This window comes from Vidua chalybeata, chromosome 6, assembly GCF_026979565.1.
Source record: "Vidua chalybeata isolate OUT-0048 chromosome 6, bVidCha1 merged haplotype, whole genome shotgun sequence".
Classification (NCBI taxonomy): domain Eukaryota; kingdom Metazoa; phylum Chordata; class Aves; order Passeriformes; family Viduidae; genus Vidua; species Vidua chalybeata.
The window spans coordinates 17584849-17600957 of record NC_071535.1 but is presented as its reverse complement, the minus strand read 5'-3'; the positions used below and the strand labels follow the sequence as shown (position 1 = coordinate 17600957).

The window sequence follows — 16109 nt, the reverse complement described above, 5'->3', positions numbered from 1 at the left end:
GGTAACTAGTTTTGTATAACACATAACAAGGAGAGCACAAAAGTTTGGTTCTGTAACTTTTCTCCTCATTCTCCCCTACCTGCAAGCCCTCCCATTCCCTCTGTATCCAACACGCACACAAGATGATTACAAGAAGAGATGAGGTTTATCTCTTTTTCATCTGGCTTAAGAAAATGCAAGATGAAAAATACCAAAGCCTCTTGATTGACCTAAACAAGTGCCACTGTCAAAGCAATGCTGGCTTACACAGAAAGAGAGCTTTCTGTTCACAGCAGAATGCCACAATGAGAGCAGTGCTGATAATCACTGATTTTTGATCCCTCCTATATTGCATGAAAATTAACTGTATGCAATGCTTCTCTATGGCATGATTTAGACAAACATCTGATGAAACCTTCCTCACTTGAACCCAAAACACAGCTTTGTTCAGGATTTTATTATCACTGAAATGATTTTCCAACTTAGAAGCTCAGTTATGTTGCAGGATAGAATAAATGCTCGAGGTTTATTTTGACAGCAGGTCCATTCAAAGAAGCAGATGATTGGACATCTTTTACAGTCAGAAGAGAAATCTGAATAGACATCTCCCAGCTAGTCCTAACTCTATTAAAAAGTTCAAATGTATAAAATATAATGCTCAGAAAGTTCTCTCTGAATCTCCCCTATGATGCTGAGAAAATAAAATGAATTCATATTGCTCTGAAATTCTATTTTGCCACTGCTGACATCCCAAACTTTATCAACAAGAAGACTACAAAATCCTCACCCTGGTCCTCATTTCCAGCAGAGAGGCTCACAGCCCAGTCAAGCAACACAGCAATAATCTCTCTTCCACTGAGAATACTTTTATTCACAAGGCAAAAATTGGAGTTAGACTTTTAGGTAGTGGGCAAGGCACTCGCAAAGTGAGCAAATCTATTTTTGCTCATAGAACTAATTTAATGTTTAAGTGCAACAAAAACACTAAATTAGCCATGAAGATCATGCATATCCAAAGGCTTTCACCAGACATGACTGTGACCCAGGCCTCTAAATACAGAAATATTCCGTCATAAGGAACCAACTCTATTATTTTCTCCTTCATCAGATATGATGTTTCCTTTTGACCAGCCATAGAAATATAATTTCTATTAGAATAATTAAACATTTATTAAAATACTATATATTTAAGAGTTAATATATGGTCTCTCTCAGTAATAAAATATGGAATACTCTTTTTATCTATGCTATTTAAATCTCAAAGGAAAAACATTCATGCTGAAAATAGATCAATGTACAGCACTAGGTCAGAAATAGCATCTCTTGATTAAAACCCCAAGAACTTGCTGTGAAACTGTACATTGATTAACAATTCACTTTTTCCTTTCATCCACATATTTTGTTTTCAACATCTGGCAGTGAGTGGAATACAAACCCAGATTATCTGACACTGAAGCAAAACTAGCAGCCTCAGTGTGTCCATCCTTCTGGCAGACTCCAGGTCCTGTCTTTCAGAGACAGATTGCTCTGTGTCTTGGGTCATTTCTTACATATGCAGGGCACAGTAGAATGTCACATTGCAATCCTGGGTGTTTCATGCCTGGTACTTCATGCAGTTTCCTCTTTGCAAGTCTCCATGTCTCTCTCAATGAGGCATATGCACACACTTCCAAACAAATAAGCTGTGTTTTCAAAAAGATATTAAATAAGAGATATAGAAGACTACAATGCTGTTAAAAGAAATGGCTAACATGGCCAAAAGGAATTCCCATTAAAAGCATGATGTTCTGAATATTCATGTGAACATTTTAACTTATTAAATATTAGCTGTTCACATTAACATTAGGGATATTCATTTTGCCACAAATATGTTTTTCTCTATGTACGAACAGGAAAGCAAGCACAGGGATAAAAGGCTGAAGGCTGACACTGAGCTTTATGTTGCTGTGGACTGTCCATGTGCAGTGGTGTGCAGATTCTGGCAGTAAAGGCAAGAACACCTACCTGCAGTCGTCCCCTCCAGCACTGACCACGTATCTGTCTCCACTTGTGAATCGAATATTAGTTAAGTGGGCAGAGTGACCTAAAAATCGTTTGTGTTTTGCCTGAAAAAAACCCAAACAACAGCAGAATGAGAGTCTAAATATTCTGTTCCCTCCTAAATTAAAAAAGGTGTGCATGTTTTTATCTACCTTTTTATTATATCACATATTTATAATGTTCAAAAGTTATATAGGTTATCAAATGTGAAAGATCTCCTGAAGTAGATCTACTATTGAGCTGCAATGCAGATTAAATTGTCAGCCAATAAGAGAGCTTTTGCAAATTGGAAAGAATGCTCAAGCTAATGCAGTAATATTAAATACATCTTGTCACATGACTAACTTCCAAGTTTTGTGTAAAATTCCTGACACTGAAAAACAATTATTTTCATTGCAATTGTGTGAGCAGTTTACCCTGTGCAGTCTCAAATCCTGAAAATTAACAGTGAAAACAAATTTAAAAAACATTATAAATTAAAATTATAAAAAACAGTGAAAAAATTTAACAGTGTTAGTGAAAAATCTGTAAACTCTTCATCCATGAAGAAACAGAGATGGGACTAAAATCACCAGCTATCTTCCTCATCTGTCAAGTGGATCAGAGATGTGGAAATTACTAAGGGCTTTGAGATTTTTCATAAGGCAGGCACTATGCTAAAGCACACTGGCAGACAATATCAACACCTACAAGAGGTTATAGCAAGAGCTCCCACACAAAATAGTAGGGAAACTCTGATGTGGAGCATGTGATGAGACTATGGAGCTAAGGAGGTATTAAAAAGCTACAAATTTAGGGAAGAAAATATTTCCATCATATATCTTCTAGAGAAACATGACAAGATCCTAATATCAACAGTACTTGTTGTTGTAACAATAAAAACAAGTTCTTACAAATTTTTCAGGACATGGAAAGTCAAACAGTTTGACCATGCCAAAATCATCGCCTGTTACGAGATTGATTCCCGAGTGAGAGACACAAGCACAGTTCACATCAGCTTTTTCAGCATGCCTGGACCAGATTCCTATTACTTCATCCCCAAGAACACTGAAACAGAAGACCAAGAAATTCTTTTGAAAGCCATTGCCAAAAATAGAGTCAGGTAATAGAAAGCAGATCTCATATTCTAACTGGCTCTATAAAAATGTAATGTTTACATTTTATTTTCACACATGCACACCTTATATAGCTTTTATTCTGTAATTAATTTTTGAATCATTCCATAATTGCCCCTGAAACTGATTCAGTGATATAATTCCCAAAATAATTTGGCCCACAGCAATGTGAGAGAACCAGAGGTGAAATCAATAGTACTATTATTGTCAAGTAAGTCATTTGCAAAAAAAAAAGAAAGGACAACTAAAAATAGAACACCAAAGCATAAGATTTAGATGAATAACCTTCAGCTTTTGGAAAATTAAAAATTTTATATTCTCTATTGCATATAACTACGTTCCATTGATTCTGTAGTGTTTTCATATCAATCTAAAGAAAAGATTATCTGAGTCCAATGAAGATTCTTCATTATAATCAGAGAGAGAAAAATTGCCCTGCCCTGAAAACATAATAATTTTAAGAGTCCAGAAAAGTTCCTTTGCAAAGCATTGTAAAATGGCTTTTACTCAGTTCTGCTTACAAGGTATATGCATACTTCCAGGAATGCACAGAAATAAGAAATTTGTCATTTGTTAATAAGTGAATGATTTGGAATTTTTCTGTGATTCTTTCCCCCAGTTCAGGGCACAGTACACTACATGCAAAAAGGCATGATTTACATCAGATATACTGAATTGGATCAGGAAATACCAGTTTCTTGGTTTTGTCTCAAAAAGGTGACAAAAACTGATAACCCAAACAAAAATCAGAAATCTAGCAAAATGAGCCTTGCAGAGCCCTCTAAAATCTCATCGTTTTAGTTGTGTATTGCAGCAAATAGTCAGGATTCTTATTGTTCAAAGTGGTTCAAATGTGGAAAAATTTCAAGTATTTATTCTCAATTTTTGTCTGAGGGTGATAATTAGAGGACAACAATTAAAAGCAGGCAACAGAGACTGAAAAAAGGCACAGAAAGCCAGACTTCCATAGAATAGAAAACAAATTATTTGACTGCAAAATAAAAATATGGTATTTTATTGCATGTAATATCTTGAAAGAAATATAGTAACTTTAAGGTATTTAAAAGTACTTTTGTATGCCTTCTAAGATGCAAATGTTAATAACAACTTATACAGATCCCATTAGTGTGGTACTGTAAATAAAGGTGAATTACCCTAGTCGTGGATTGTCTTTTCATGTTTTGATCTGTTTTCATTGGCCCTGTGCTCTCATCACTGTTTTGAAAAAAGAGTGCACTATTCCAGATAATTTGCAGAGTGCAATGAAACAAATACTAAGGCTGCTAGAGTTGTATCAAAGGACCTAGAGATACCCAGTGAGTACAAGGACATGTGAGAGATGGGTTTTTATCAGATTCCTCAGAGGTCAAACAGGCCCTGTATACTGAGGGAACCTGCTCTACTGTAGTGCCTTTTGCTGTGCTGCATTTAGGGGAGCTGCTGCCAGAGCAGATGGGTATGTTAACAGAAAATATCTAACCGAAGGGATTAAATATGCTTTCAAATAGTAGGTGCTTCTCCTGGAAGTTCCAGGTGTTTTAATAGGTGTAAATATATGAATCATTTACCTTGTCCAAGTAGCCCATGTTATCCTGTCAATCACAGCCTGGTCCACAAGCTGCTTTCCTGAAGGCACTTCATACACTTGCCTTTTGTAAGACCCCGTAGAGACCTTTGAGGTGACCACAGAGAATTTACAATACATTAACTTGTTTCAAAAGATGAAAATATAATTCCAGAGGGCTTAGAAAAGCATTTTGGTGACAGTTAATTTTTACTCCATAAAGTAACAGCTATCAAGAAAACTTAGTCAATGAGTTGAAAATTCTCAAAAATCTATACAAGCATAAAGCAAGAGTGAGAAAGCATAAGAAATCTTAACATTTAACTGTCTAATTAGTAAAAAATAACTGAAACAACTCACATTCTGCACATATGTGTTAGTGTGTCAGTATATACAAATAAGGCAAAATAAATTCCTATCTTTAGAACTGACACAAAGGTGTTCCTCTTGGGCTCTAAATATTGATTTGATAATGAGAGACGCTTATTTCTCCTTTCAGATGCAAATAAAATATAGAAAGCATACTGTATTTACTTTATTTTTATTTTAAGAAACATCTTAAGCCCTCCTATAGTTGGAAGTTGCAACACCATGATTTTGGTGCTGCTCCACAAAGTCTAGCACCAAAAAGACATGTAATGCCATCACGCTGGTCAGAGAGACAAAGAATTTATAGATCCCCAGGCCCTGCAGAATGACAGACTGTACTCCTTTCTCTTTTAAGACAGCCCATCAGCATCAGAGGTAAAAAGGCAGGGAGACACATCACAGGAGATTTGAAATCTGTCTCTCATTTCTTTGCTTATTTTCTGTATTTGATCTCCAGGAAAACTATTCAAAATTAAAGGCATCCATTTACCATTACAAAAAAGTAAGTCTAATGACAGCAACATACTCCAACCTTAGCTACAAAACTTAGAAGTTGTCAAAGGAGAATACTTGCAGAGTATGTGTCATGAGTATGTTTTCCATTCAGTACCTTGAACAATGAATGACTGATACCTGGAGATAAGAGCTATCAGCAGAGAAGTCCATCTGGATCACAAAACTTGGGATATCCTTGCAATAGCTGATTCGATTGAGTGTGGGACCCAAAGTCAGATCATAAAAATCCACTGCATTCTCACTGGAGCCAACTGCTAGGTAACGAGAATCTGGGCTAAACCTGAACAGATAAAAGGGTTTAATGAACACAGGTTGGCACTTACAACAGATTATAATATTTGAGAAGTACAGAAATTTGCATTTCAGGTATCCGTTATCCAGAACAGAAGGGAGGCAGAGTATTCAGTCTGCTGAGCAAAATAACTTTTGAAATTAAATTTCCAGGGAATGCATATCCAGCAGAAGGTGGCAACAATTTTGGCACACATTACACATATAAGTGCACTGGTAACATCTCTTGAGTAACTCTGTTTATTATCTGATTTCATGACCCTCTCATGGTCTAACAACTTGTGACATCTCCCTGATGACACTGATTCCCTTATGCTATACTTACAAGGTTAAAAACTGGAAAACTGAAGTGCTCTAACTGAAGGAAAGCCAGTACTTCCAGATGAAGTGTACTGAATAAAAAAGATGTAAATCAAACCTTTTGTTTCCCCAATGTATCTTTGCACACTGGTTTCTTCCTTCCAGTTTTCCTTTCTAGTCTTGAAACTCAGTAGCTTCCTGAGCTGAACAAATCCCTCACGGCCAATTCTGTGTTACTGTGGAAGTTTCTTTATTTCTATTCTCTCTGAAACATACCCTGGCACAGCTTTCCAACTCCAGCAACCCCCTAACTTCTAGCAGAGCTCTCCTGCAAGGTCTCACTTTGCTTATATTTCTCTTCCATCACACTTTGCTCTCCAAAACTTTCCTGAGCTGATTACAACTAATTTATCTCACAGTCTGTTCCTCCACTCGGGAAACAGAAGCAAAATTTTACTTCTAACTCCTGTCAAACAAACACAACAAAGAACAAACTGACAGACTGGCATTTCCATTATCTCTCACAATCCAGTCTTCATCTCCAAGTGTCTGATCTCATTTTACCTCCTACAAGTCCCTTCCCTCGAGCGTGTGGACCACACCACACCCTCGGTGTCACCGGCAAACCTGCTGAGGGCACTTCATCCCACTGTCCCTGCTGCCACCAAGATGTCCAGCAGTGCCCACCCACCCCTGGGGAGCACCACTCCTCACTGGGGTCCACACCCCCAGTTGTTTTGACTGATGTTATCTCTTATCTCCATGTACCTCCTCTTTCTTTTTATTCCTGGTATCAGTGTAATCACACAAATTCCACAATTCACTCATTGATTCCAGCTCTCTGAAATATCATTGCAATGTTCCTCAGAACACAGAGCTGTATTTAAAAAAAACCCAAAATATTGGAGATTTCTAGCATACTACAATAGACCAGGAATAATATTTTCTGACCTGATATCTTGAATTGCTGATCTTCTGTCCCTTTTTTTCCCCCAAATTTTTAGAGAGGTGACAAGCAGGATAATAAATTCTCCATTTTTCATGCCAATAGCTACCATATCACCTTCTGGGCTGTAACAAACAGTACGAGCTGCATGTCCTAAGCTGACTTTGTTCAGCATCTTCTGTGAAGAAATAAAAACCCAGAATAGTAACTGTTACTATTTGTCCATATTTTAAAAGCATCTTATGCTAATAGCTTGTTAACATGCTAACAGCATTACATGGATTATTTTCAGAATACAATAAAAAACAAGTTTCAAGTCTGCAACACCATCACAAGTCTATTTATCTTTCCCTCAACAAGTATTCTCTAACACTTACCTTTTCAGCAATATCCCAGAGTCTTACTGTGCCATCTTCTGCAGCAGAAAGGAAAAAATCTCTGGATGGATGCGTTGCTAGGCCCCAGATGGGCCCATCCATATGACCATTAATTAGAATGTTACATGCAGCATTTTTCTCTCCAACTTCAATTATTTCAGCATTTCTTGTCCCAACAAGAATTTTGCCCTTAAACAATAGTGAAAGAATTATCTCTGATAAAATACATTAACCTCTCATGATGAACAGTAATTAAAATATCATCTAGAGCTATAGTTCTGTCAAGAAAGTTTGCTTAAGTCAAATTATTAAGTAATCAAAGAAAATTCCTTTTTTAAACTCCTCTGAGATATTAAAGTACAAAGCTCTGTAGATATCATGATGCTGGCTGAGTTACTGCTTGTCATTTGATATCAAACCGTGAAAAGAAAATAGAAAATAAATCCTTAATTAGTCTTCAATTAAAAAATATATGGAATATTATCCTAAGACTGAGATCTCACAAACTAGATGTTTTTCTGCCACAATATCAGTAGCAGACGCCTTCTAGCTTAGCCTTTAATTTCAAATACTAGCTAGAAGATTTCTGATATTCAGAAATCAAGCACAAATTATAAGCTTTATTTTACAGTCAGGCAGCTTTGTTTACCTTGCCTCTACAAACAGAGCGAACACAGTCTGTCATTTGTCCTGTCTCTAGTCTGAAGGCACGACATCGTTTCAGCTCCTGGTCCCATAGCTTAACTGCTCCTCCTTCCTTTGAGCTATGAAGACAACAGGAAGAACCATGAGTATAACAGCTGCCACAAAAAGGACAATTAATGAATGAAAGAACTACATTATTTAATGTACTGTACTGCAAATGAGGCATTTTAGTATGTTTTAAGTTGTTAAAGATTCCCTTTGCCCGAACAGCTGATGTTAACACAGTGAGCCTCCCATCCCAGCAAGACAAACTGATTCCAAGTCCTCACTGTTCCACTTGACAGAACCAGTTGAATGATGGATGCTGCTAAGCTTAGTCTGAATGAGTAGCTCTGAGGGAATCTGTCTAGTCAGAAGAACAGTTAAGCATGCAAACCACCATCTTAATAGGCAGACAGGCAGAGATTTTCAAATTATAGTTGAGAGAAACAGAAAAGGTATGTATTTTACTTCTGTGAAATAAATGTCAGAATATTTTCACTTCTGTGAAAATGTCACTGTTTTCACTGCTGTAAAATAAATACAGCAGAAAAACCACACAACTAATTGGTATTAATTATGCAAACACTAAGTATTTCCCTCCTACTTGCAAAAAAACCCTCAGTATTTCAGTACAGAACACATTGAAATAAAAAATAGTTTCTAAAAAGAAGATAATGTTTATTGAAACAGTGATGAATCTGGCATCTCTAGCTGAGCTAGGACATGTCTTATCTATCTTCAATCTCCCCTAACAGAAACAAAAATACAATGTTCCACAATATCGAGCTGCTTGTGTTACAGCTTTGATTGCTGAATTATCTTATGAAGAACTTCAGAATGTTTAATCACAATTACTGATTTGTACTATTATTCTTATTAAAAGAACTATAATGAATTATAAATTGATACTCTTTGCAATAGTATATTCTTTGCTTCCCACTAGCAGTGTTTTGACATATGATTGATCATTACACTTGGCAAGATTTTTCCAAAACAGGCTGGTGAACTGCAACTGCAGTCTTCCTAAATGAAAATTTGTTTTGCATACAGTCAATACTTCATTTTCCCACAGGAGATGAATTCTGGGTTCTTCCTGTTATTCAATACTATTTGTTTCAGGTCAAATACCAATGATTAAGAGCCTCTGAAACTAAATGGTAGAGAGAACATCCTCCAAATAAAATCACAACAACATTTATAAATAGTAGAAGGAAATATTTCAAGCACAGAATAAGTTTTCAGTTGGGTCTGAAAATACAAGTGGCCTGTGTCCTGCCAAATGGGGCATTATCATGTCATCAGATGGACTATATTACAGCTGAAGCATTTTCTGATCACTAGGAAGGCACCAAAAAATTAAAATGTTTGAGGAAATATTTTGCTTACAATCCCAGGATCTTGCTGTACAGCAACAAAGAATCTTGCTATACCTTAGATTTGAGAGAAGACAGCTTGCCTCTGCCATCATAACTGAGCAGATCTTTCCTTTGAAAGAAGTTGTGCATCATACTGCTATAAAATTTATCATTCATGTATTCAATCACAACTGTGCAAATCCCTTGGGTTAACAACCTCAGTACATCTTCAGTGAAAGAAGTAACCCACAAGGACTAGGTAACTTTTTAGTACTTAAAGTTAAATGGGTGCTGGAGCTAGAACATCCGTGAGGCCCCTTCCAACCCTAACCATTCTATGATTCTAAATCTCAGACTAAATGCTTTCTCTTACAATAAATGGGAAAAATAGCTGAGTTGAAGCTCATATGGGGTTACCTGCACTTTGGAGGTGGTGGCTGCTCTTTTTCTTAACACCTATCAGGGATCTGAAAGGGACTACTCTTCTACCTTTAACGTCTCAAATAGAGTTGATGGGATGAATCTAAACCATTTTTAAATAGTACATGTGCATGCAGGAAAAAAAGAAGAAAAGAAGACTCACGGCCTTTCTTTGCCTCCTGTAACAATCAAACCATCCCTTAGTGTGGTGTACATTGTGAAAACAGGTCCGTTGTGAGCCTTGGCCACAATTCGTATCAACACATGGTCTTTCCAAACACAAACATCTCCACTGATAGTACCTGTAAATGTCAAGTTATTCTGAAAAGGGGAAAAATATACTCATCATCTGATTCTGAGTAAGGTAGGAAGAAAAACATTCAGAAATAAACACCACTTGCATTTAGAGGCTAAATTGCTTTTATTTGCTGCTGCAGAAGAGGAAAGTGTGGAAGAGGCAATAAGTACCTCCAGGGACAAAACAATGAGCTACTATATTCCTTCTTGAAGTCTGAAAGATATTTTCTTGTAGCTTGAAGAAAATCACTGCATTTCTTTTTGCAAGAAAAAATTGAATTACTTAAGTTTCAGTCATATGGTTATCTATGCTTTCAGTCTATCATGTGTGCAACACATGTAAGCACTGACATTCTACACAAGAAGGCAATTTCCACTCCCTTGCTATATACATTATGATTGCAGTAATTTTTGTGGTTAGGTGAAGAGACTCACATGATTACTGTAACTTTTAGTTCAGAAAGAAAACAGTTTGACTTAACTTAGAATTAATTAAAAGCTGCCTGTTCTTTACTTCTGCTTCCTGCTCTTGAAAAGTAAAAAAAAATAAATTATATTACCTCTGAAAGTAAAGTGCTATTTATTAGGATTCCAACAGGAACTGGTTATTGAGCAAAATGGTTTAGTAATTCAGATGTCCTCAAATTTAGTATCATGTGTAGTATTATCATATTTCAAGAGTATCAGTACACATGTGGCACAAACACTTTCCTTGACTGAAGTGGGTTGATGCTCTACACACTTTTTTTTTAAGGGTGCGTGTGTGTGGCTCTAATAAAGTAAAAGAAGACTGGAAATGAAGCTGAGAGCAGACCCTCAGATCATCCTCACAGCATAACTGTTGGGCTGTTTCCAACTTCTGTTTAGGGAGAGCTGAACCAGCTCCTTCTGAGACAAAATCAAGAGCGCTCCCAGAACTGCTCCCTACAGAGGTACGGAGAACACGCCAGGTTTGGCTTTATTCATTTGGCACAGATTTTCACAAAACCCCTGGAAGCTCTGCATAGTCAAACCTCATACCAAACTTCAGGCCACACAGCATACAGCCTGATTCTCACACTAAGAACCTGTCTCTTTGTAAGAAAGGTTACAGAGGTTTCCCAAACCCCTGACTAATGCCTGGGCATCAATAACAGTTATTATTTGGAAAATACCTTGGTGTTTTGTAAGACCTTCATATAAATCAGAGAGAAACCACTGTGTAAAAGTGATAGTGTAGCAAAAAATGGAAACCACAGCCCAGTTAGAGTTTCAAAAATCAAAATCAGTGTAAATTCAGTCGGGACTGAACAGTCAGCTGTTCAAACAGGACAGAAATGCAGGCAATCAAAGCAAAGGACCACTTCACAAAAGGTATCTGTGCCTTTCTGCACAGCTGAAGATATGAGTACTGCTCATGCAGAGCAACTCCAGATCCAGCAGTGCTGTGGAACTTAGCAAGATGTCCTGCACATGTCCAAAAAGCCCCAAAGCAAAAGAAACCCCTAATGCAGTTGTCTAACAGCGTCCAACATTAAGGAATGCCCCAGGACAACACTGCTCTCTTATCACCCATGAGCAGTAGCACATACAGGTGACAAAACAATCATGTCCAGGTGGACATAAAATCAGCCTCATTTCTACTGTTTGTTTCCTGCAGTCTAGCCTGTTTTGTTTTACCTGGATTAAATCACAAGCAGTGTGTTGACAGTTCAAAGCATCTGTGTGTGTTTCTCCAGAAAACATACAAACCCACAGTCTTTTCTACTCTAAAGAAAGCTGGTACTAGTTCTAACTAGCAGGTAAGTATTAGGAATGCTAAACTGAGTTTAATAAAATAATTTATATACTCATTAGCAGGTTATAGAAGTCTCACTGAATTGAATAAAGGTAGAAGGGTAAAAAAAGTTTGTTTTTATGCATTTTCAGGTGGTTTGGTGAAGTACGTACCGCTCCAAAAGCTACAGAAAGCATCGTCTGCATCCGGGCATCTTCTATGGAGCTCAGCAGCCCTTTTTTACTGAGGAGAGCTCTTCCAGCCAGTGTCCAGAACCTTACATGTTTTACTCCCACAGAAACAAACTGTGTATCTGAATCTGGCCTGAATTCTGCTACAAATATACGCTGGTTATGACCAGCTCGGCTGGCAATTTTGGCACCTGGCAGAAAGAAAATGGACATTTTGAATTTGATGAGAAAAATACACATTTCTGGTTAAAAATGTTAAAATAATATTGACCCATATGAAGATTCCTCAGCTGGGATCCTTAGCTGCCATTCTGAATGTGTATTGACCCTTAAGATGAACACAGGCATGTTGTGACCACACATGCTTCGTCCTACCTAAGATTGTATAAATACACATCTGACATTGCATCCACCCCCACAGGATCTATCAGACGAGCTATGAAAGATCACTTGTTATTAACTTAATAGCTGATATTTAAAATTCTAAGAGTTGCTAGTTATCAACAGCAATCCCCAAAGAGAGAGGAAGTAAACCTCTAAGACTAGAGAACCAGATCCATAATCTGGACATGGCTTTGCCAGGCAGAAAGGAGATGAGGAAAGGAGCTCAAATCACTTTAGCCTAAATCAGAAATACAGATCAAAGCTGATCTGAAAACATGTAGCATAGCTTAAGGCAACAATTATATAAGATGCATAGAGGAGTTATCCTGGCACCCCATTTCTGCAATTTGCAACTTTTGGGAATAATTTCAGGAGTATGACAACCTCATCAGTAATCAGACTTTAGAGAAGAATAAAGTAATAATAATAATAGTAATAATGATGACAATTTGTAAGAAAATACATCCTTACATTATTCTTACTGGAAATCAGTGAACTATCTTGATCTTTACACAATAGTTTCAAAGGAGATATATAGATATATTCAGCAGTCACTAGAATGGGTAAATACATCTATTTTAGACCTTGTTGTACAGAGCATAGTGTACAGCATTTATTGTAATATTTTTTTATTGGCTGATGCTTTAAAGTTACAATTGCTCTTGACTCAAGCCAGCATATCTCTAACAATGTAAACACCTTCTACAAAACCACTCTTTCCTACCTTCCTGCCACTTCCAAATGGTGATGGTGTGTTCGGGATCCAGCCCTACGGACAGCAGCAGTTTGCCAGTGGCACTGAAACTGACTGAGCAAACGCCCTTGGAATGGTAGCACCGCAGTACCGACAGTGTCTGCTTGTTCATTGCATCCCACACATGAATAGAAGGAGCTGTAGCTACACAAATATAAAAACATGCCATTAGTAGTCATTTTGAAAATGTGTAGTGATTTGCTTATTGCAGCAGTTAATACTTTTTTATAAGACAAAATTGCTGTGATCAGATGGGGGAAAAAGGGAAAGAAAAGAGATTTTGGCCTCCATTTGGAAAACAATTTATGACAAACAGGATCATTAGGTAGGATGAACAAGTTGGCCTCATTACATTACCAGAGGTGTTAATTTGTTACTTAACTTGTTATGGGATTTGTGAAGCACAGCAGAAGTTCTAAAAGCAAGAGCTGTCTTCTCCTGTTTTTCTCTTACTAAAACATAGAGCAGCATGCTAACTCAAAAAGCTGCTCATCAAGAATGTCACTTCTCCATGGGGCTTTTGGACAAATGATAGCTACAGAGAAATCCATTTACAGTGTAGGGCCAAAATCTCCTTTCTACAAAATGGCCACCTGTCTGAAGCACATCAGCCAAACCGTCAGCTTGCTTACCGACGTACAGCTACGGTATTCAGTCTGCATTGTTTAGACTGCAAGCTCTCTGCAGTAAAAACATCTTTCCATGCTACTAATGTATGTGATTATCTCTAATGTGGTGACACCTGATTTTTTCCCAAATGCAATGCTTTCTCAAAAGATCTTGCAATCCATATATAGCTTACATTCTCTGAGCAGCATCTAAGGCATTTCCAGGACAGTAAGATTCTCAAACTTCTTCACTTCTGATCTCTAATAAATTTGACTGCAAAGTCCTAAGGTTACTGGATCTTGTCATAGATCCAGATTCACATAAACTAAATTCCCTTTTGGATTCATGCTTTGTGTTTCTAATCAGATAAATCTAGGCCCTCAAAGGCATGCATGTGATGGGAAACAGTAGGCACAGGGACTTAGGCAAAATTTCAGCCACATGAAACTCAGTTTTTGAGCACAATTCCACAGCTGTTCCAAAACAGTCTTTAGATCATACTTCCTCATTTCTTTTATTACCCATTTGAATTTCCTCTCATGGCAGCAACAAGATATTATTATTACCTTTTGAGAGGTACCAAAGCATAGTATGGTCATGCCATTAAAACAGAAAGGGCAGGAGCTGACAGCAAGTAGCACTTCCCAAAAATTGGCAGCAAACTCTTTGCTGTTCTTACAGGAAGCTGAGGGAAGGGAAAGCCTTATTATGGCTCTGAACTGTTTTTCACTCTTCAACACTCCTCCTGGTAAAACTCTGTATTACCCTTGAATTGTGCACCTGCCCTAAACCTTGGCCAAAAGTTTTCTTTTGGGTGGCAGACAGAAACTCTTACCTAGTTTTCCTGAATAAGAACTGACAAAATCATTCAGAGCAAAATCTGCAAGGCAGAGAACATGGACTCGTAGGTCCTTCTGTGTGATGGAGTCCTTCTGATAGTCTCTGTCCTGACACTGAATCCTGCCTGTGTACTCAACACTTCCACAAGAGAGATGTTCTAAGGTGTCATCCCTTCTGGGAGCAGTTAGATAAAGCTACCATGGGCTGTCAGGACAGAAAAAATCTTTAGTAAGGTAGACAAAATCTACACCCAGACATTAGGAAACTTTAATTGCCATTCCAGCCTAGTACAAATATTACTGCTACAAGAACACCTGCATCACTGTAAACAATTGAAAATTTGAACTAGAAAAGCAAAAGTTGTTGGCAAGGATGGCAAATAGCCGTCAATAAATTTTAAGTAAAACTATTCAACTTTCTAATGAAAGCAGGCAGTAGCTTGGATTCCAGACTAATGGTTCCAGAAAGAAGAAAAAAGTTAAGAGTGCCCGTTTCAGGCAATGACAACAGAATTTAGTAATGTACACAAGCTCAAACTGAAGTTGCAGTACAAAGAAGGCATGTGAGACAGGGAGAGTATCCAGCCACCATGTACAGGACTATAGATGTTCTTTCATATAAATATCCATATCATCATTGTTTTTTTTTTTAAATACAGGCTAGAAGTGTGGGAAAAGGTACCTATATTCTTCTTCCCATCCTTAGAGCAAGCACCATTTGCCATATTTAAGAGAACTCAATCCACATTAAAGATGTCAATGTACATTTGTTCTTACAGAACAAGCTTTAGATCCACATGAAGAGTATTACACTTTCTATTACACATGACCACATTTATGCATCTCTGAAGATTCTTCACAAGACAATTATGGCTGCTCAACGATGAACTCATTCGCACATGATGGTGATGAGTTTTTGCAATTACAGTTGAAAAAAAAATATTAATAAAAAATATCTCAGTCAAGACTGTCAAAATGTCAAAGACCCAAAATGATAGAGGAAAAATTAAACTGACATCATAAAAAGCATTTTGGATCAGTGGCAATAACTGCATGACAATTGTACATAAATGTGAAAGGTGATTAGTTTTTTCACTCAGTCACCTAGGCCTCCTCAGTAGAATTTACTTGAGAAATCCTCATTTCAAATTACACCCAATTGAAGGTCTAAACCAAATGTTGTCAGCCCCAACATGTCTACAAAACTGGCAAGCATACCCAGGAATGCTACAGTAGCAGTATGTATTAGAACTCACTAATCACTAAGCAGCAAGAAGGGAAAGTGCTTCAACGACAGTAGTTTTGAAGTGTGTTCTAACA

The 16109-nt window shown here is 37.3% G+C and overlaps 1 protein-coding gene across 5 annotated transcripts in view; it reads right to left on the bottom strand.

Annotated features, from left to right (window-relative positions):
* Positions 1–1054: 1054 nt before the first annotated feature.
* The window catches only part of EML5 (EMAP like 5), a 95169-nt gene continuing 80114 nt past the window's right edge, over positions 1055–16109 (bottom strand). For 4 of the 5 annotated variants that reach the window (XM_053945550.1, XM_053945549.1, XM_053945548.1 and 1 more), the window contains 11 exons: positions 13312–13485; positions 12186–12394; positions 10123–10280; positions 8147–8261; positions 7498–7686; positions 7126–7298; positions 5701–5863; positions 4703–4806; positions 2913–3066; positions 1984–2084; positions 1055–1661 (listed from right to left, as the gene is read on the bottom strand). In XM_053945550.1, the coding sequence (XP_053801525.1) occupies positions 1625–1661; positions 1984–2084; positions 2913–3066; positions 4703–4806; positions 5701–5863; positions 7126–7298; positions 7498–7686; positions 8147–8261; positions 10123–10280; positions 12186–12394; positions 13312–13485 (1577 nt within the window). In that variant the 3' untranslated portion in view covers positions 1055–1624. Of the gene's footprint in view, positions 1662–1983; positions 2085–2912; positions 3067–4702; positions 4807–5700; positions 5864–7125; positions 7329–7445; positions 7458–7491; positions 7687–8146; positions 8262–10122; positions 10281–12185; positions 12395–13311; positions 13486–14846; positions 14852–16109 lie in introns of all 5 variants that reach the window. The other variant, XM_053945552.1, reaches the window with a different exon arrangement.